Source organism: Ursus arctos, unplaced genomic scaffold (genome assembly GCF_023065955.2).
Source record: "Ursus arctos isolate Adak ecotype North America unplaced genomic scaffold, UrsArc2.0 scaffold_14, whole genome shotgun sequence".
Classification (NCBI taxonomy): domain Eukaryota; kingdom Metazoa; phylum Chordata; class Mammalia; order Carnivora; family Ursidae; genus Ursus; species Ursus arctos.
Genome location: NW_026622808.1, coordinates 12470653 through 12488688, shown reverse-complemented (window position 1 = coordinate 12488688; position 18036 = coordinate 12470653). Strand labels below are relative to the sequence as shown.

Here is an 18036-nt window from a genome sequence, read left to right as displayed (position 1 = left end):
TCCTGAGTCCTTCATGCTGCAAGTGTCACCAGGTGGACCCCACAGGCTGGGAGTGAGGCAGGACCTGTCCCCACCAACATGCAGACCATGGCCCTGACCTCCCGGGTTCTTACGAGAGCACTAGCCCCTGGCCCTGAACACATATGGGGTCTGAAGTGGGGGGAAGTAGATTCTTCCCTCCACTCAGCAGGTGCTCGATAAAGGGGTGTGTGTGTAGAGGGAAGTAATCTCGAATGAGCCCTGAATGGGGAGGGTCTTCGCCTCTCCCTCTTTGCAGTGGACGTAGACATCTTCACCACTAGCACAGCTTGTGAAGTCACAAGCCGCAAACAAACAGAAGAGCCTCGAAAAGTGTCAGGGGCCCTGGGTTGAGTCCCAGCTCCACACAGCCTGTGTGCCACAGGGTCTGTTTCTTAACCTCTCTGGGCTTACTTCCCCTACCTCCTAGGGCTGCTGGAGGGTTAATGGAGGGAATATACACAAAAGCTTGGAAGAGTGCCCAGCACGCAGGCTCAGGGTTTGGCACTTTTTCCGTAGAGGGCCAGATAGTAAATATTTTCAGCATTGCGGGTCAGACTATCCCTGTCGCAAGGGATCAGCTCTGCCATTGCAGTTTCAAAGCGGCCAGAGGCAGTACCCAAATGCATCCCTGCATCTGTGTGCCAATAAAACTTTGCTTACGAAACGGGTGCCGGGCCAGATTGGGCCCTGCACTAGGTGCCCAGCAAAATCGGGCTGGGGGCGGTTTCATTACTGCCCCTCCACCTCCAAGTCCATGAAGCCGGAATAGATTTCTCCAGCGCCTAGGGTGCTCCAGGCCTGTTGGGTGCCAGAGACGCAGAAGCCTCGTCCCGGGAGATGGGTGTTTTTGCTCTACGAAAGAAATGACGTGAGGTTTGAGGGATTGGTGGTTGCATTTTGTGCAAGAACCAGAGAGAGAGAGGAGCAGAGTGTACTGATGGGGAGGGGCTGATGGCAGCCATGGTCCCCATCCCCATATTCCCGTCCCTTCCCAGCCCTAAACTTCCCAGGGCGCCCGCCTCCCTCAGATCAGAAGCAAAGTCCTCTCAGGGTCCTGAACACGGACTCCAACACCCACAGTCTCAGGAGCACAGGCAGCCACTTCCAGGGGACCAGCCTGGAGGTGGCGCCACAGGAGACGGGGACAAGGGGCAGGGCAGAGATGCTGGGTGGGCATCCCAGGTGGCAGAGGGGGGCAGGCAAGGGCCAGGAGGTGGGCCAGGACTGGGCGTACAGGGGGGGGCGGGGGTGGCTAGAGCTGAACTTTCTTCCATCTCCCCTCCTCTCCGCTCAATGCCCTGACGCCCCCAGCCCAGTCTGGGGAGGGGGTCACTGTACCCTCGGCCCACCCCTCCCTGGGCCACGTGCACCCACGGTTTCCATGACGACATTCCTCCCCCCCATTCCTTGGCCACCTCTGCTCATTCTGGGCGTGGCCACCCCTGGGGCTCCGCCCAGTACCCCCTGCCTTGCCCAGAGCTCCTGTCGCCCCCGGACATCCTCTGGGGTCCCTGGGACTTCAGGGGGCTCTCACCCCCCAAAGTCTCCTCCTCCTTTGTGCCTGAGTCAGAGGCGCGCTCACTTCCCCCAGCTCTGACCCCAGCTCAGGCCTTGTGTCTGCGCCGCCCCGCCCCAAGCCCCGCTGCTTCCTGGGTCTCCCTGCTTCCTGTGCACACGGGGCTTTCAGTAGAGAGCTCTGCTCTAATCTGTCCGCGTCAGACACCTGCTGCGGCTCCCTAGGGCCCTGAAGCCTAGCTCCCAGGTCCAGCTGAGCCCTGCCAAGCCTGGCCCTTCCTTCACCTCCCCCACCCCACATCCAGACACCCTGTGTCAGCACCCGCTGTGCCCGCCTCCAGGAGCACCTCCCCGCTTGTCCATTGTTACTGGGTCTCCCGGGTTCCCTATTTTAAAGCCCTATCCCTTTCCCTGTCCTTCGCTGACCACCCTTTTCCCATTAACACTTCTGGCAGACGATGTCATCCATCTGGTCCACCCAGGCACAGACTTGTCTGTCTTCACAGCACACACAGCAGGTGCTCAATAAACACCCCCAGGATGAGTGGATTCCCAAGGTCCACTTTGACTTTACTGTGGGGAGGAGGGCACCAGTGCCATTTGCAGATGGGCACATGGGGACTCTGCAAGGGGCGCCCCGGGCATTCTGCCCCTTGCTGACCCTTTTCTGACACTCTCAGAGATGCCCCAGAGTCACCCGTTCCCCAGATGTGGGGGTGGCTCTGGGGACCCCAATAGTGTCCAAGCTGCTTCCCCCAATGCCCTCCCCAGGAGGAAACCTGGAGCCGTGAGGGCAGACAAGGTGGGCAGAGGTGGTGGGGCTCTGGCCCCCCCCAGCCTCAGTTTACCCACTGGTTCCCTGTGTGTGAGGTGCTCACTCCTGCACACTCCTTCCTCAGCTCTCTGCCAGGCTTCTGGGTGTGGGGCCAGGGGAGAGTCTATGAGAGGCGACAGGCAGGCGCACGGCAGCCACACACTCGCCAGGGCTCGGAGTCCGGAGAGGCGCTGGTGGGATACAGAACGTCTGGGGGGGGGGGGCTGTACTCCTGAGGTGCCCATCGTCCGCTTCAAGAAATGAGAAGTTATTTCCTTGGAACACTTGTTAAATTAAGTGAGAGAAATAAAGTGCATGGGTTAAACAGAACGGCCACCGAGGGAGGCCTGCCGAGGCCGGGCCCTGTTCCGAGCGTCTCCAGATCCCAAGCCTCAGTGCTGCTGTGGGCCCTTCTACCCCTGGCGGCTGCTGAGACGGCCCAGAGCCTCGGTCCACCCCCTTCCGGCTCCCACCGGGACCCCTGCACCCCCACCTGGGCCAGCCCCTCACGAACCCATGGCGCGGTAACTTCAAATGTCACAAGCCCCCTAAAGGGGCTGGGAAGGGGTGAGCCAGAAGCAAGAGGCTCCCCAGCTTCATGGCCCTGAACCACAGGCCCAGCTCAGGTTAGGCCCTGCATGGAGCCGTGTGCCAGGAGCCATGACCTCTACCGTCCTCCCGGCCTGTGCCATGGCCCTTGGAGCCCAAGCCTTCGCAGGTAAGGGACACGGGACCATTCGCAGTCTCACGAAGCCAGCAGCTCTGGCTGAGTCAGCTTTGGGTCCCGTCTGCCCATCATCGGAATCCCAGTGCGCTCCTGGGGAGGTCGCATCCTCTGCACCTGATAGTCGCTTGGAAAAACAAAGTCATCTGACCCTGAGTTGAACTCCTCGACATGTAAAGAGCTCCAACAAGTCAATAAGAAAAGTAAGCGTTCAGTAAAGGGAGTTATCATTGTCACTGCCGCCGTCACCACCATTACTGTGGCTGAGTCGGCTCCGACCGGGAAAGCCTCCCAAATCCTTCATGGAAAGACTCTTCAAGGACCCGAGTCCAGAGTTCCGGGTTGCAGACTCTCTGCTGTGCATCCCAGACAAGTCGGGCTCCCCTCTCTGGGCCTCAGATCTGGGAAATGGAAACGCCGACCCCCAGCCCGCTCTTCAGGGCTTTGGGGAGCTTGGTTGTTCGAGACCAGGAAGGACGGTTATCTGTTTCACAAGCGTTAACCCGATGGGCAGGAAATGGGCCTGGCTGTGGGCAGAACCAGCCTTTCGCAGACACAACAGGGCAGTCTTGAGGCTGCAAGCCCAGCCTCATCATTCCTTTGATGTGTAACCGCGGCCAAGCCACTGACCCTCTCAGTGTATCAATTTCTCCATCGGTCACAGGGATAGAAACAACACTGACATCCCCGGGTGGCTCTGGGACCCCTGCATCTTGGGGAGTGTGGCCTGGGACAGCCCCAGTGGCCCAGAGCAGACAGAGCCCCCAAATGGTCCCCCAAAGAAACATCCCCCGCCAGCAGCAGCTGGGCTCTGGGTGGCCCCACGCAGTCTGACCCGAGCAGAGACAGCTGTCACATGGACCTTGTGGTCTCTTCCTTGCAGGTTCTCCGGGTCGTGGTGGCTCCTCCCACTGCTCTGACCTGTCCCCACGGACCAGCGGCTTAGAATGACATCCACTTATTACCCGGGCCTCACCGTGCTAGAATCGGGAGGTCGGCATGCTGGCTGGGCCGGCTGCCTCCGAGACCGCCTGTTCCACCCGGCTCTGCTGCCGTCAAGGCTCTGGGCCTCCTCTGTAAAATGGGGTTGATAACGCACAGCGATCTAATGAGATATGGAACTAGCGTGGGCTATGGCCCCAAAGACGTCCCCGTCCTGGTCCCGGGACCTGGGACGTGTCTCCTCATGCAGCAGAGGGGACGCTGTCAAGGCCCCGAGGTGGGGGCGACCCTGGGTTCCTGGGGGGCCCGGTGTCCTCACGAGGTCCTCACAAGAGGGAGGCAGAGGGTGGGAGTCCCAGAGACGGCAGACCCCGCGCTGCTGGCGGTGAGGATGGAGGAGGGGCCGCGGACCAGGAAAAGGCAGGAGCCGGGTCTCCCTGGGGCGCCGGGGGTCCAGCCCTGCCTGCCCCTGAGTTTTAGGACTTCCGAGCCCAGAACTGTCAGAGAATCTGTGGTGACGCGTCACACTGGACATGCGCCGGGGGTCCAGCCCTGCCTGCCCCTGAGTTTTAGGACTTCCGAGCCCAGAACTGTCAGAGAATCTGTGGTGACGCGTCACACTGGACATGCCAGGCAAGTGGGAGGCTGGGCAGCATTTGGGGGTGTGGTCACAGGCTCCTCACGCACATGGCCTTGCCCCACAGGGACCCTGGGAGGTGGGATGGTAGGGGGCTGTGAATTGATGCCCCTCTGAGGCCCTTTGTGGGGTCCCTGCAGCTGGTGAGGACATCTTCCCGGCCCTGCTGTCGTGGTCGTGCACCGTGAGGTGGCCAGGTGAGGGGCTGGGGCCAAAGAGGGGCTGGGGTCGGGCTGCAGGTCTGGAGTGCTCCAGCCTTAGCGCCCCAACCCCGCACGCTCCAAAACAGGAACGTCAGTGCCCTCGGTGTGGTGGGGGGTGTTCACACACATACCCGAACCCACTTGGCAGGCTCCCAACACCGCTTTGTGCTGCCCAGCAGGACGGCCACCACCTCCGGCGCCTCAGGGAGGCCAGGCAGGCGGACATGGGAAGGTACCCTGGAGGGAGGGTGCACGAGCCCACTCCCGGAGAGGGGCTCAGGACAAAGTCTGGAGAGCGCGGTGGCGGCCACGTGCCGCGTCCTCAGTGCCGCCATTCCTGCTATTTCCCAGTCTCCCTCCCCCTCGGCCCCCAGGGGTCTCTCCCCACCTCCAGCCCCCCTCAGCTCACCTCTCCATCTGGCCCACACCCTTGCCAGGCTGGACACCCTGCCCCCCGGGTCACAATGTCAGGTGACCGGCTGGCACAGCACCACAGGCCGCCACGATCCCCCAGCAGCGCTGGTGGAGGCCACTGCGCGCATCCATGCTCATCCGGGCCTGGACGCCTGCTGCGCACCTGGCGAGGGGCCATCGCGGGAGACGTGCTCTGCACCTCTGCTGGCCCCAGGGACTGCGAGGCGTGTACAGGGTGAGTCTGGCACCCTGCAGCCCCACCCTCTGGGTGGAAACACCGGTCCCCATGCCTCAGTTCCTCCACCCCAACACCCAGCCACCCCCTTCTGTCCGGTCCTGCACACTGTGCGGACGCCCACACCCACGTCTCCACCTCTGGGTCCCGGGTCATGCTGAGCGGTCCCGATGGGTGAGGCAAAGCCAGAGCTCTGGTCTCAGCAGAGCCTCTGCAAGGCGACGTGTGTCCTGGAGGCTTCCCAAGGCCCTGCCACTCGCATGCTGCCCCTGAGGCCTCAGAAGCCTCTGTCTCGTGGGCCTGAGTGACCCCTGTCCATCTCTGTGTTCTCTGGTCACCAGAACCGAGCTTTAGCCACGGCCCCAGATCTCCAGATCTACACCCCCGACCCTGCAGAATGTGAGCCCCTTGGGGGGGGGGCTGTGTCACTGTCACCCTCTCACCTCCGGCTCCTGCCCGAGGCTGGTATACAGTAGGCACTCGATAAATGCACCAGAGGCAGCAACAATCACAGGCCCATCTTGTCCTGACAGCCCTGAGGTCTGTGCTGGGGCTGCAGATGGGGGATAGGCAGCGCTGGGCCAGACCCGTCCAGCTAGAGAGCCAGCACCTACACCCCCAGGAGGCAGCCGTGGGCCCTGTGCATGTCAGCTCTGGACTGAGTGCCGCAGGAAGCTCCCTGCACATGGGCAGTGGGCAGATGCTGGGTAAACTGAGGCACAGAGAGGGTACCTGACCATGGGGGTCACAGGGCCGGCAGAGCCAGGCTTTGCCCCGGGCAGGCAGCCCCTGAGCCGCCCGCTCCTCCCCTCACTGCCCTGTTTCCTGGCCTCTTGTGGCAGTGGAGTCATCAGACTTCTCGGAATCAACAGTGCAGAAGTGGGCGTTGCTGGCAGGGCCTGCCTGACCTCCGACCACAGGCCGCAGCCAGGTTCCCCCTTCCCGGGCCGTTGGGTGGAGGGGGGTTCTATGTCCTGCAGAGCTCTGGAGGGAGCTGCCAGCTTGCAACAGCCATGGCTCCTGGGGGGTGGGCACTGGGTCGCCTGCTGCTGACCGTAGCTGTGGTCGTCACGTTGCCGACGAGGCCCGCAGGTGAGAGCCCCCGACCTGTGTGCGGCTCAGCCCTCTGGGTCGCTGCCCCGCTTGTTACTGGGCCTGGAGGCCCGGGTGGAGGCCCAGGCCCAGGTTTTCTGGGGTCCAGACCCCTCCCAGCTCACTCAGGGACCTCCCCTGGGTTCCTCGCCTCCAGCCCACATTGACCTGCTGGCCCGCGCCTGACCTGGCCCCAGCAGGTGCCTGAGCCGTTGTTCCCACCAGCCTCCCTCCTGCCCCATCCTGACGCAGTCCCGCCCTGCCCGCAGGCTCCTGGGGCACCCGGATCATCGGGGGCCACGAGGTGACGCCCCACTCCCGGCCTTACGTGGCGTCTGTGAAGTTCGAGGGCCAGCACCACTGTGGGGGCTTCCTGCTCCGCGCCCGCTGGGTGGTCTCCGCGGCCCACTGCTTCAGCCACAGGTGAGCCCACGCCGGGGGCCGTCCCTGCCGCTGCCACTCAGGCCCCAGCCCCCACCTCCCGGAGGGGGGCGGTTTACCGACAGCAGGTGGGGGTCGGTGTGTGAGGAGCGCGGCCCTGCGTCCATCCCGAGGACCTTGTTGAAGAGCCACGGACATTAATGTTGAAAGTGTCGCAGGTCCCACCACAGCATAGGTGGGAGTTACAGATACAGTGTTCCGTCCGTTCCGAACGCCTTGTTACAATACCGAGTAACGTTCCTGTTCCGACCATCTGGGTGAATATCGCAATCGAAGCGGGAACGGAGATAAACGTGAGCATGGTCGTGGGGCTCTTGTCAGGATCAGATGCGCTGCTGCACCCCCATTCTGCAGACGGGGGAGACCGAGGCCCCCGTCCCGCTCTCAAGCCCCCCTCCGCCCGCAGGGACCCCCGAACGGGCCTGGTGGTGCTGGGGGCTCACGTCCTGCGTGCTCCAGAGCCTACCCAGCAGGTGTTCGGCATCTCAGCTGTCATCAGGCACCCGGACTACCAGCCCGCCACCCACGCCAATGACATCTGTCTGCTGCAGGTGAGCTGGGGGTGGGCACTGGACGCAGGTCTGGCCTGTCCACGGCCACCTCCATGATGGCCTGACTGACATGTTTGAAAAACAGCTGGAAGGATCCCGTGAGCACCCAAGTCAGGTCACGTCCCTTCTCTGCCCTCCATGCCTCCCACACTCTCCCCTCAGCCCCCACTCAGGGCAGACTGAGTCGTCAGCATTCCCAGCATGCTCGAACCCCCGGGCCTTTGCACTGGCTGTGGCTCTCTCCAGGGAATCACGCCCACAGACACTGCATGACTTTCTCCCTCCCTCAACTCTTTCAAGTCTTCTCTCAAATGTCCCCTTTTCAGGAGGCCCCTCTGCCAGCTGCCCCTGCCCCCGCCCCTGCCGTCTCCCCATCCCTTCCCTCTGTCCCACCTTTCTTGGGTCCAGCACCCCTGAAAACATTTACTTCTTCACCATTGTTCACTGCCTCCTCCTTCAGACTGGGAGGACAGGGATTTTTATCTCCTGTGGCCATTTATGGCCCAGAGCAGGCCTCGATGTTCAGAACAGATGAGACCCCAGGGCATCAGATACTCCAATCCCTGCCCCCCAGGCCCTTTGTGGGGTTTCTGGGCAGGAAGCAGCCCCTCCCATAAACGTGAGCTTCCCTCCCTGTCCACACAGGGTACATCCATTTGCACCTCCCATGGCCCCCTCCTGCTTGGGGGCCGCCCCCCACATCTCCCACTCAGGTGCCCCAAATTCAATTCCAGGCACCCCAGGACCTCCGTCTTAAAGGGAAAACACCTCAAACCTGCTCTCTAAATGTGGAGAAAAGTCAAAACAGAGGGACACTCAACATGACAGAAACAGGTCCCTGGGAACAGGAGAGCTTTGCAGTGTTCTCTGGGCAAAATGAGAAGGGGGCAGCGAGTGTCAGCAGCCAAAGCTCGCATGTGGATTTTCCTTATCTGTGAAACCCCAAAACCTGGAACCCTCAGGTCATGCATCCCATTATGCAGCTGGGGAAACCGAGGCTGGGGTATGGCCAGGGGCATGGCCAAGGCTAGGGAGTGAGTACCAAAACCGGGGGCCTGAGTCATTCATTCCATAAACATTGACTGAGCGTCAGCTGTGCGCTGAGCACATGAACAAACAGCCCCAGGGCTGGTCCCCTTAGAGCCTCCAGTCCAACAGGATGGCAGCTGAGTAAAATGGCCCTGACAAGGGCACGTGGGAGCCCAGAGGAGGCTCCATCCTATCCTGGGAGTCTAGGAAGGCTCCCCAGAGGAGGTGACATCTAAGCTGAGACCTGAAGTCTGGAAAGGAAAGGTGTTCCAGCCTGAAGGGGTGGGGGAGTGGGATGGGGGGACCAGGGAATGACAGTAAATTCATTCCGCCTGGTGGGGAGGGCTGAATGGCGAGCCAAGAGATATTGTCCCAAGAACAATGGGGAGCCATGGGAGGACTTACAAGCAGGGGAGATGCTGGTTAGAAGGACACTTCTTTCCAGCAGCTGGGGAGGCCAGAGTCCTGGTCTGAGGGGGTGAGGCCTGATGGGCAGGGCCCTGTGATGGCAAAAGCAGCAGGTCTTCCTGACAGCTGCTACTGATTTCTTTCCATGAGGCCAAGAAGAGACCAGTGTCATGATGGGTAAACTGAGGCAGGAACACTGATGTGTGGTTGGGGGTAAACCTTAACTCAGGGTCTCTCTGCAGCTGAACCGCTCTGCTATCCTGGGTCCAGCAGTGGGGCTGCTGAAGCTGCCACGGACAGGCGCCAGGCCACTCAAGCCTGGGGCGCGGTGCCAGGTGGCTGGCTGGGGCTCCGTATCTGACTTTGAAGACCAGCCCCCCGGGCTGATGGAGGCTGAGGTCCGTGTGCTGGGCCTGGACATCTGCAACAGCTCTTGGAGGGGCCAGCTGAGCCCTGCCATGCTCTGCACCCAAAGTGGGGACCATCGGCGGCGTGGCTTCTGCTCCGTAAGATACTGTCTCCACCCCGCCTGCCTACCATATGGGGAAGCTGAGGCCCACAGAGAGGGCTAGAGATGGGCAGAGGCTTGGGAACTAAGTCCCAGCTCAACTTTGAGCATATGAGACCTCACCTGAGACCCTGGAAGGACAAAGAATTTTCCAAGGTCACAGGGCTGTCATGTACAACTGTGCAGGTTGTGCACTGCACAAAGGGCTACAGAGTTGTGTATCTACAATCAGTCTTCGGGAGGGGGGCAGTACACACTTCGATCAAGGAGTTCCTGCTCCTAAGACCGTGTATGCACTAATGCCAGTCCTGGCCCTGGTGCTGAGGGAGAAACAACCTGGAGGATTTTTTGTTCCAGGCAAAAAGTGTAGTGATTCAAAACACAGATTCTGGAGTCCAGCTGCCTGGGTCCAAATCCAGACTGTGCCACTTCCCAGGTGTGTGGCCTTGGAAAAGTCACTTCACTTCTCTGGACCTTTCTCCATCTGTAGAACTGCCACACTAACAGTACCTACTTCATGGGGTCAGAGCTGACTCCAGATTATAGTTGGGGTGACAGGACTGGGGAGGGGAGAAAGCAGGAACTTTAGGGTGAGTATTCAGGGAGGCATCTCTGAGGAGAGCACCGTTTGAGCTGAGATTTGAAGGAGTCTTGAGGAGATCTGAGGGAAGGCATGCCAGGCAGAGAGACCCATCTCAGGGCTGCCATGTACAGCTATGCAGGTCGCCTACTGTACAAAGTACTGGAGCCTTGTATATTTATACCAGCAGTGTTGAATGGGGGCAGCAACAGGTCTCAAGCATATGGAAAAGCCCAGAGACTACAGCAAGCTTGGTTTACTTCCGGAACAGCCCGGAAGGCTGGTGGGGCCAAAACCAAGGCAAGGAGGGCAGACAGGTGGATGAGAGCTAGATGCTCACGGCCCCTGAAGGCTGTAAGTATTGTTTTTGCTGGAAGAGCACTAGGAAGCCATGGAAGGGTTTCGAGGCAGGGAGAGTCCTGGTCAGATTTGCACATAGAAGCTCCTTTGGGGAAAGAGGCCCAGAGATAGACCTCTGACCTTGCCTTTCCCTCCACCCCCAGGCTGACTCTGGGGGGCCCCTGGTGTGCAGGAACCGGGCCCACGGCCTTGTCTCCTTCTCCGGACTCTGGTGCGGCGACCCCAAGACCCCCGATGTGTACACGCAGGTGTCTGCCTTCGTAAGCTGGATATGGGATGTGGTTCGAGGGCCCCGGCCCAGCCCCCTGCCCAGGACCACGGAGTCCCCGCAGGACTCGCGTGAGCCACAACAGCACTGGGTATATAAATGAGATGGCAAACGATTCAAATGGCTCCTCCCCAGGAAATCTCATGGCTGGGGCAGGTCATCCACGGGCCCCCAAAGCCCCGGGGAAGCCTGGCATGTACGGGGAGGGGTGTGGAGTAGGAGAGGGCATCAGTTCCAAACACAAAGGGCCAAAATGACAAATAAAATGTTAACTGAATAAGCAGACAGGATGGTTCATCTCCAGGGTCCATCCACGTTCCTTCGGGATTCTCTTGTGCCTCAGTGTGGCCGAGGGTCTGGCTTTGCCACTGCCTCCCCGAGTGACCATGAGCCACTTGCTTCAGGACCCAGGCCCCTCACCAACCTCCCCACACTGACCCACCCCCAACCCACAGCCCACAGTCGGGGCAGTATTCTGGCCTTTGCCCACACAGTGTGCCCCACGGGGCACGCCACTCCTTCAGCCGCCAGCTAACCACACCCACGTATAGGTGGGGAAGCCAAGGCCGGGAGAAGGTGGGGTCTCAGGCTGGCCTGGCTCCACGTGAAGTCTGTTCTCGCCCTCTGAAAAGTGCTTCGAGCAAACGGTGCCCAGCAGGTCACACAGTTTGGGTAAGTCCCAGCTGGTGTTATTGTTGCTGTATTATCATTAACTGTATTATTCCTATTATCACACTCCCAACCCTTCCAGGCCAGGCCTCCGTTTCAGGGGGATTCTTGGGGTGCCCTAAGCCATCTTGATCCCCTCTTCCATCTCTTGCCCTAGAAAGGCTTCCTTTCTCCCCCACCCCACCAGGCTTTGGATATGACCTTCCTCAGCTGTCTCCCTGGCTGCTGCCCACTGCCCAGAGGTGAACACTGAGGCTCAGAGATAGAAGGGGTCTCCCCCCACTCACCATCCTAACAGCACCCCAGGTCCCTGGCTGGTAACCCACTACCAAAGGGGGGCAGCACAGAAGCTCAGAGAGAGACAGAGAGAGAGAGGCAAACCAAGGCTTGGACACTCCAAAGTGGAGTCTTTATTTCTTTGGTGAGACAGAACCCCAGGCTGGGGGAGGTGGCCTTGTCGGGGGGGGAGGCTCAGGTGAACCCATTACTCAAGGGCACTTCTCGGGGTCACAATTAAGGCACTTCTGAGGGGCTAGAAGATAAGCACAACTGCCCCTGTGCTCCTCTCCCCAAACTTGGGGAGCTGGGCTCTTGCCCACGTGTGGCCTCAACCTCTGGTCCACATGCAGACACAGGGCGGGGACACCAAGCAACAGCCCAGACAGAAAGCAGGGACTCCGCCCAAGGCCAGCATTGGCTGGTGTCAAGACTCCTGAGCCGGTCGGTGAGGGGAGTCCAGTTGGGAACTGGGCTTGGAGGCTTGGCCAGGACCAGTCTCATGGGACTGAGGGGTTCTGGTCTGGACCTCACCTGAGGATGGGGCAGCAGGCACTAGGGGCGCTGCTCAGACACGTGGCTCCGGGAGGCAGGGTATGCAGTGGGTCCTGGCACATACACCCCACTGCGGGCCAGTGGGTAAGCAGGAGCTCCTGCGCCCCACCGGGTCCCACCCCAAGTGCACTGGGCACCACTGGACATAATGCCCCGTTCTGGGCTGATGCTGGCCTGAGGCCCGTGTCAGGAGACACAGGTAGTACCCCATCCCCTCAGCCCACTCCAGGAGACAAGCTGGGCTTTTACAGGGGCCACCACAGGACGTACTAGGGAAATGGGGAGAGGGAAGGTAAACCCTGGAGTTCTTGAGCAGGCTGGGGACAGTGGCTGCTTCCTTGGCCTATCGGAGGCCTGGGCAGATTCTGAGGTTCATTCATACACACCCAGGCTGTGGACCCCTTCCTTACTCCCGGTCTGTCGTCTAGAAGGCTGGGGTGCTTCTTCATTAATTGCCGGCAGGGGTGAGTCCCCAGCCCTCTCCGTGGTAGCGATAATTAAGTTAGCCCCTAGAGCAGAAGCAGCATGGGGTCCTCTTGGGCAGCAGGGCGCCTGGGGAGGTGGCCCCACCCACCAGCCACACTCCCAGGCCTCCTTCCCCCAATCCTTCCAAGATATTGTCAGAGGGCTCCCGGGGGGGGGGGGGCCCAGGTGGTCCCGGTCCAGGCTCTGGGGAGCGTCCATGGGACATAAATTAGACTCGGCTGTGACAATAAATAAAACGGGGAGGCCTTGAACGCCAGGCCCAAGCCGGCCCCACAGGCTCACACGAAGTTCTCCTCCTCCTCCTCCGACTCCGCGTCTGACGGCTCAGGGGTGCCTGCAGAGTGGGAGGGACGAAGAGAGAAATGGGGGCGCGGAGAGGGGCGGGACGCTTGCGCCCGCCGCTGCTCCCCGCTCCGCGCCGCACCTGCACAGCTGCCGGGATGGCGCACGCCGATAGAGCGGCCCAGGAAGCAGGTGGCCTGGCGCAGGTGGCACGAGGACATGTAGGTGACGTTGTTGTTGCCGCAGAGCTCCTGGCCGGGGCTGGAGGGCGCGGGGCAGGGCGCCGCGCGACACACCACGCAGTGAGCGCTGCCCGTCTGGTCCACCACGCACGACTGCGGCCGCGGGCACAGGACGTGCGCGCACGACTCTGCGGGCGGGGCGCCGGGGCGGGTCAGGGGCGCGGTCCGGCCGTAGGCGAGCCCCTCCCTCAGGCCCCGCCCCGGCCGCGCCGGAAACCACACCCAGGCCCCGCCCCCTGGCTGCACCCGCAAGCCCCGCCCTGAGTCACGCACCCCTATCTCTCACCCCACGTGAGCCCCAGCCCTCCCTTTCCAAAACCCCACCCCGCTTTTCCTCCTTCCGACCCCGCAGATGACCCAATCCAGGGGCGCCCTCTCGGGAGGCTAGCTACGAGGCCCCGCCCCCGCCCGCGGGCCCCGCCCCCACGTACTGCGGCAGCGTCCCGGGTACATGACGCGCAGGTCCGGGTGGCCCCGGCAGCGCGCGGCGCGCAGCTCGCACTCGTCGCGGTAGGTGGCGCCGTCCGAGCCGCAGACCTGCAGGCGCGCCGGGAGTCCCGCGCAGTCGGGCGCGCACTCGCAGCGCGGGCGGCCCCCCTGCATGCGGCACGCCTTGCCGGGGCCGCACTCCACGCCCTCGCACGAATCTGCGGACACAGGGCACGCGCGTGGGGGGGCGTGGCCGAGGCCGGAGGTCCGCGGAGCCCACGGCGCCCCCGCCCCCTGTTCGGAGGCTAGAGGCCGCGCTGAGTAGGGGGCGGTCCGGAGTCGGGGAGCACGGGCGAGGACGACTGCTTCGGAGTCTGGGTGCGGGATCTGTTCGGGACGAGATCAGCCCCAGGCCGGGTGGGCCGGGAGTCGAGGCTGGGGCTCTGTCTGGGGGCGGGGCTCAGGGTGGGCGGGAAGGGGGGTGTCTGCCCGAAATCTGGGGGTTCAGGAACGAGCTTCCAGGGCCCGGGCCCGCGCTTGCTCCCCAGCTGGGCCACTCGCTTGGGCTGGCGTCTGCTCCCTGATCTACGCGCCGTTAAGGGAAGGCCGGCGGGGGGCCCGGCTGCGTCAGCGGAGGGGGCCCCACCCCGTCCATGCGTGGGTATGGGGAGGACGGGCAGCGTCTGTTCCCCGTGCCTGCCAGGACCAACCCGGAGGAGGCGTCGGGGAGGGCGGGGCGTTGGCACAAGGCCCTGAGGCTCATTTCCTGGGGAGGGGGCTTCCCACATCCCGAACCTGCCGAACTAGAGTTGCCCTCCCCTGCCCCCCCAGCCCTATTTCTCAGGCAGGGAAACAGGTCTGGCCAGGGCAATTCTCTCTTTGGGGTCTCCGCCCCCACCCGACACCCCCCTCCCCCGACCTTCGGAAACGCAGACCAGACCCAGACTCAGACCCAGACCACTAATGGGCTGCTCATCTTACAGGCCCTCCCAGGCTCATTGCAATCTCCCAAACACCGCCCCCCACAAGGTGATGCTGTTTTGTCAGCATTTTACAAAAGGGGGAAACTGAGGCCCCGTTACAGCTGTGAGCGGAGGAGAGCCAGGGCCTCCTCAGCATGAAAACTCCAGGGCAGACCCCAGATGGATCCCCCAGTTCTGTTGCTTGTGGACCTGGAGGGCAGACGCGAGCTCTTGAGTTCAGCCTCAGTTTCCCTGTGTGTAAAGTGAGGCTGACTGGGGGAGCATGAGCATACATGAGCGGGTCACCCCTGCCAGGACATGTGGGCCGCACCTGGGCACCTCCCACACTGCCTGCCCACACACACATCTGGAAACACTCCCCCTGGGTGGCTTCACAAGCAGGAACGGAAGCGGGAGAACTGAGTTGCCTTCCCCAAGGCCAGATGAGATTTGGGGGGGGGGGGTAACCTGGACCTTATGCCCAGGCCAGGCAATTTTTGAAGTCTGTCCTCCTCCCAGAACCCAGAGGAGGTTCTGGAGGGAGCCAGGGCACATGGCAGTGAGTCCAAGACCACCCAGCCAGACTGATCAGGGATTAATCACATCCTAGTAGCCAGCTGGGCCCTCAGCTTGGCCCTCAGCTCCAGCCTCCTCCCTGCCCTGGCCTCACCCACTAGAGCCTGATACTTTCTCCAGCTGGCAAACTCGTAATGACGCCCCAACACCCTGGTACTAATGCCCACCTCCTTCAAGCCATGCCCCCACACCACCTCTGGGCCCCTGCAGGTTCAGCCCAGACCAGAGAGGCCTGGGAGGGTCCCCAGCCCCCTCTCCAAGGCAGAGAATATGTCTTGGCTCATTCATTCATTCTGCCCTCAAAGAGTTCCTAGTCTGATGAAGGAGGCAGCTGAGAACATTTCTCAGAACACGGTCAGAAGGCACATGCTTGTTAAACATGCATCTGTGGTCCCACCACGGATCCCTAGAATCTGTGCGGTTATGGACAGATTACGTATTTGGAACACTGACTGGGGGGGGGGGGTCACAAACCCAAATGGCTAGCTGGGGAAATCCACCTTCCCTGGAGTTAGGTGTGAGTCTAGTGTACTTCTCCGGGGTGGGGTGCAGGTGGGAAAGATGACCCAGGCAGAGCACTCAGCATGAGCAAGGGCCTACAGGCTAGAAACCAAGCTGCGGAGTCCTCAGAGCTTCTTCCCGAATCCTCAACCGATGGAGGCTGAGGCCTGGGATCCTCAGGTCCCCAGCCTCTCTCCGAACCCTGGATTCCCTCCACAAACACTCAACCTCCTGCATACCCCTGAAATGGGGAGCACATTCTCAGTTGTCCCCCAGTGGCCCTGGCCCTGGCTGACGCCCACGGTCTCACCTTTGCAGGGGAGGCAGTGGACAAGGCCCAGGAAACCCAGAAGGCTGATCTTGTTCCCCGGGTGAGTGAAGTTGGACCAAGCGGTGTCAATGTTGCTGGAAGCACAACACTCCGCCTGGCTCACGTCGGTCTTCAGCACCAGGCTGCAGGTGGCCTCTCTGCCCTGCTGGAGCCAGCAGACACCACCTGTGGACAAGGAGGGCAGTTAGTACCACACCAGAGCTGCCCTCCGGTGCCACTCCCAACACCCAGTGCCCGGCCCTGGGGGATGTATACAGTTGGTGCTCAGTAATTACAGAGGATGACTTGCTCCCAACCTGGGAAGGAGGGGCAGAGAGCTGCACAGGTGCTCCCGTCCCAGCTCAGCTCTGGATCCTTTTGCCGTCCTCCTGGGATTCCTGGTCCTCTTGGATCCCCACCCCCCACACAACCCATACTCATGGTGGGAAGCTCTCCCCACCTTCCCTCGCTGCAGGCCCCCAGGCCCAGGCCTGGCATCCTGCCCAACCAGTCAAACACCCAGAGCTGGACGTGTCAGGGTCAGCGGACCCTGGAGACGCCTCTCCGCCTCTGCCCTCTGTCTAGACAGCGCCTGAGGGCACGCAGAGCCCCCCTCGCCTGGCAGCCCCCCCTTGCCTGGCCCGCCTCTTACTCACTCCAACTTGGGAACATTCCCCTTGCATGAGCTCACCATCTCCCTGGGGACACGGCCTTCGGGGAGGGGGCTCAGCTCTCCCCTTCGAGCGGGGTTGAGGTGGGGCTGCCGGGTGGGATAGGCAGGCAGATAGCCCTCAGTTTCTTCACCCTTAGATGGGGGCAGGAGTGGGCACAGCCCCCATTCCAGAGAGCTCACTGGTTCCCAGGCACTGTGCTGAGTGCCTTACAGGGACCAGCTCTGGGAACTGAGCACCTTGGCACCCATCTTACAAAACGAGAAACTGAGGCCAGGAGTGGGGATATTCCCTTGCCTGGCATCCCCCAACAAGTGGCAGGTATGGGATTCCAACAACCCATCTGCCTAAGCCAAACGTGGGGAAGATCTGAGACCTCAGGTGGAGATCCTGGGTCCAGCCACCCAGCCCTGCCTCTATGGGGCTTCAGGACTCACGTGGTTCAGGTTCGAATCCTGAGTTTGCCACCTTACAAGCTGTGTGACCCTGCACCTCAGTTTCCCCATCTGGAAAATGGGCATGACGAGAGTGCAGCATTATTGCGCTATTCTATGGATTCACGGAGGGTTAGACACTAAGCATTCATAAATGTCAGCAGTCATTGTGACTACTACTCTTGACAATTGTGAAAGAGAGCCACATCTGCTCCACTGACCTCCTGGTGACCCTCCTTCAAGCCCTTTGGGGCTGGGGGAGGGGAGCCCAAGCCCTCCCAGATTGAACCTGAGGAAGCCTCCGATCACCAGCTGCCACCGCCGCCGCGCCCCCCAACATCTCCCCCAAGGCCCGCATTCCGGGCAGGCCCACGTGGGTGGCCCACCCCGCCCGCCCCTTCCGGCCGCCCCACTCACCGGGCGCGGGGTCCCCCGAGCCCACGGAGCCCACGAAGCCCACGGCCCAAGCCAAGGCCCCCCAGGGCAGTGGCCACAGTGGCCCCGGCGTCCCGGGACGCATGGCGGACGCAGAGACGGCGGCGGCCCCCGCGTCGGACGCGCGGGCGGGCGGGCGGCTGGGAGGGCGGCGGCACCGACTTCCCAGCGCGCCGCGGCCGGGCGCTCCCTATAAAGGTCCCGCTGGCTGCGGGCGGGGCGGGGCCGGGCCGGGGCGGGGCGCGAGGCAGTGTCGCGCACGGTGTGTGCAGGGGCTGGGCCTGGCCACCCCGAGGGCAGCTGGTGGGGGGCGGGGGTCCGCCCTGGGAGCCCGAGCATTTGGGAAGGTGTCCCTGTGGCCCGCGCGAGAGGGCCAAAGTGGCCGTGGGTGTGAGTTCCAGGGCTCCCCGTGCGTTTGGGGGGGGTCTTCAGCCGGAGGGCTGTGGCTGAGCTAACTGGAGACCCA

The 18036-nt window shown here is 62.1% G+C and overlaps 2 protein-coding genes across 5 annotated transcripts; one reads left to right on the top strand and one right to left on the bottom strand.

Moving 5' to 3' along the window:
- The first annotated feature begins 4793 nt into the window (after positions 1-4793).
- PRSS57 (serine protease 57) lies at positions 4794-11025 on the top strand. 2 transcript variants are annotated; one of them, XM_057312104.1, is made up of 7 exons: positions 4794-4850; positions 5005-5088; positions 5294-5505; positions 6867-7020; positions 7445-7589; positions 9269-9532; positions 10618-11025. In XM_057312104.1, exons 2-7 carry the CDS (start codon positions 5081-5083, stop codon positions 10843-10845), a joined length of 1011 nt encoding a protein of 336 aa, XP_057168087.1. In that variant the 5' UTR covers positions 4794-4850; positions 5005-5080; the 3' UTR covers positions 10846-11025. The 2 variants fall into 2 exon arrangements, with proteins under 2 accessions (XP_057168087.1, XP_026336623.1); XM_026480838.4 differs by lacking the exons at positions 4794-4850; positions 5005-5088; positions 5294-5505 and adding an exon at positions 6447-6597.
- Positions 11026-11793: 768 nt separating this feature from the next.
- On the bottom strand, positions 11794-17731 carry FSTL3 (follistatin like 3). 3 transcript variants are annotated; one of them, XM_026480836.4, is made up of 5 exons: positions 17553-17731; positions 16031-16216; positions 13684-13899; positions 13153-13380; positions 11794-13062 (listed from the first exon to the last, which is right to left on the bottom strand). In XM_026480836.4, exons 1-5 carry the CDS (start codon positions 17653-17655, stop codon positions 13007-13009), a joined length of 789 nt encoding a protein of 262 aa, XP_026336621.1. In that variant the 5' UTR covers positions 17656-17731; the 3' UTR covers positions 11794-13006. The 3 variants fall into 3 exon arrangements, with proteins under 3 accessions (XP_026336621.1, XP_044233877.1, XP_044233878.1); XM_044377942.3 differs by having other exon boundaries at positions 11794-13380; XM_044377943.3 differs by lacking the exon at positions 17553-17731 and adding an exon at positions 17139-17435 and having other exon boundaries at positions 11794-13380.
- Between the last annotated feature and the right edge of the window lie 305 nt (positions 17732-18036).

Excerpts from the sequence above, each read along its gene's own strand:
- PRSS57 (XM_057312104.1), top strand. Across the intron at positions 7,021-7,444 it reads GCCCACTGCTTCAGCCACAG|GGACCCCCGAACGGGCCTGG; the intron begins GTGAGCCCACGC and ends CTCCGCCCGCAG. Across the intron at positions 7,590-9,268 it reads ATGACATCTGTCTGCTGCAG|CTGAACCGCTCTGCTATCCT; the intron begins GTGAGCTGGGGG and ends GTCTCTCTGCAG.
- FSTL3 (XM_044377942.3), bottom strand. The coding sequence starts at position 17,655 with ATGCGTCCCGGGACGCCGGGGCCACTGTGGCCACTGCCCTGGGGGGCC. Across the intron at positions 16,217-17,552 it reads CTCGGGGGACCCCGCGCCCG|GTGGTGTCTGCTGGCTCCAG; the intron begins GTGAGTGGGGCG and ends CCTTGTCCACAG. Across the intron at positions 13,900-16,030 it reads CCACTGCCTCCCCTGCAAAG|ATTCGTGCGAGGGCGTGGAG; the intron begins GTGAGACCGTGG and ends CTGTGTCCGCAG.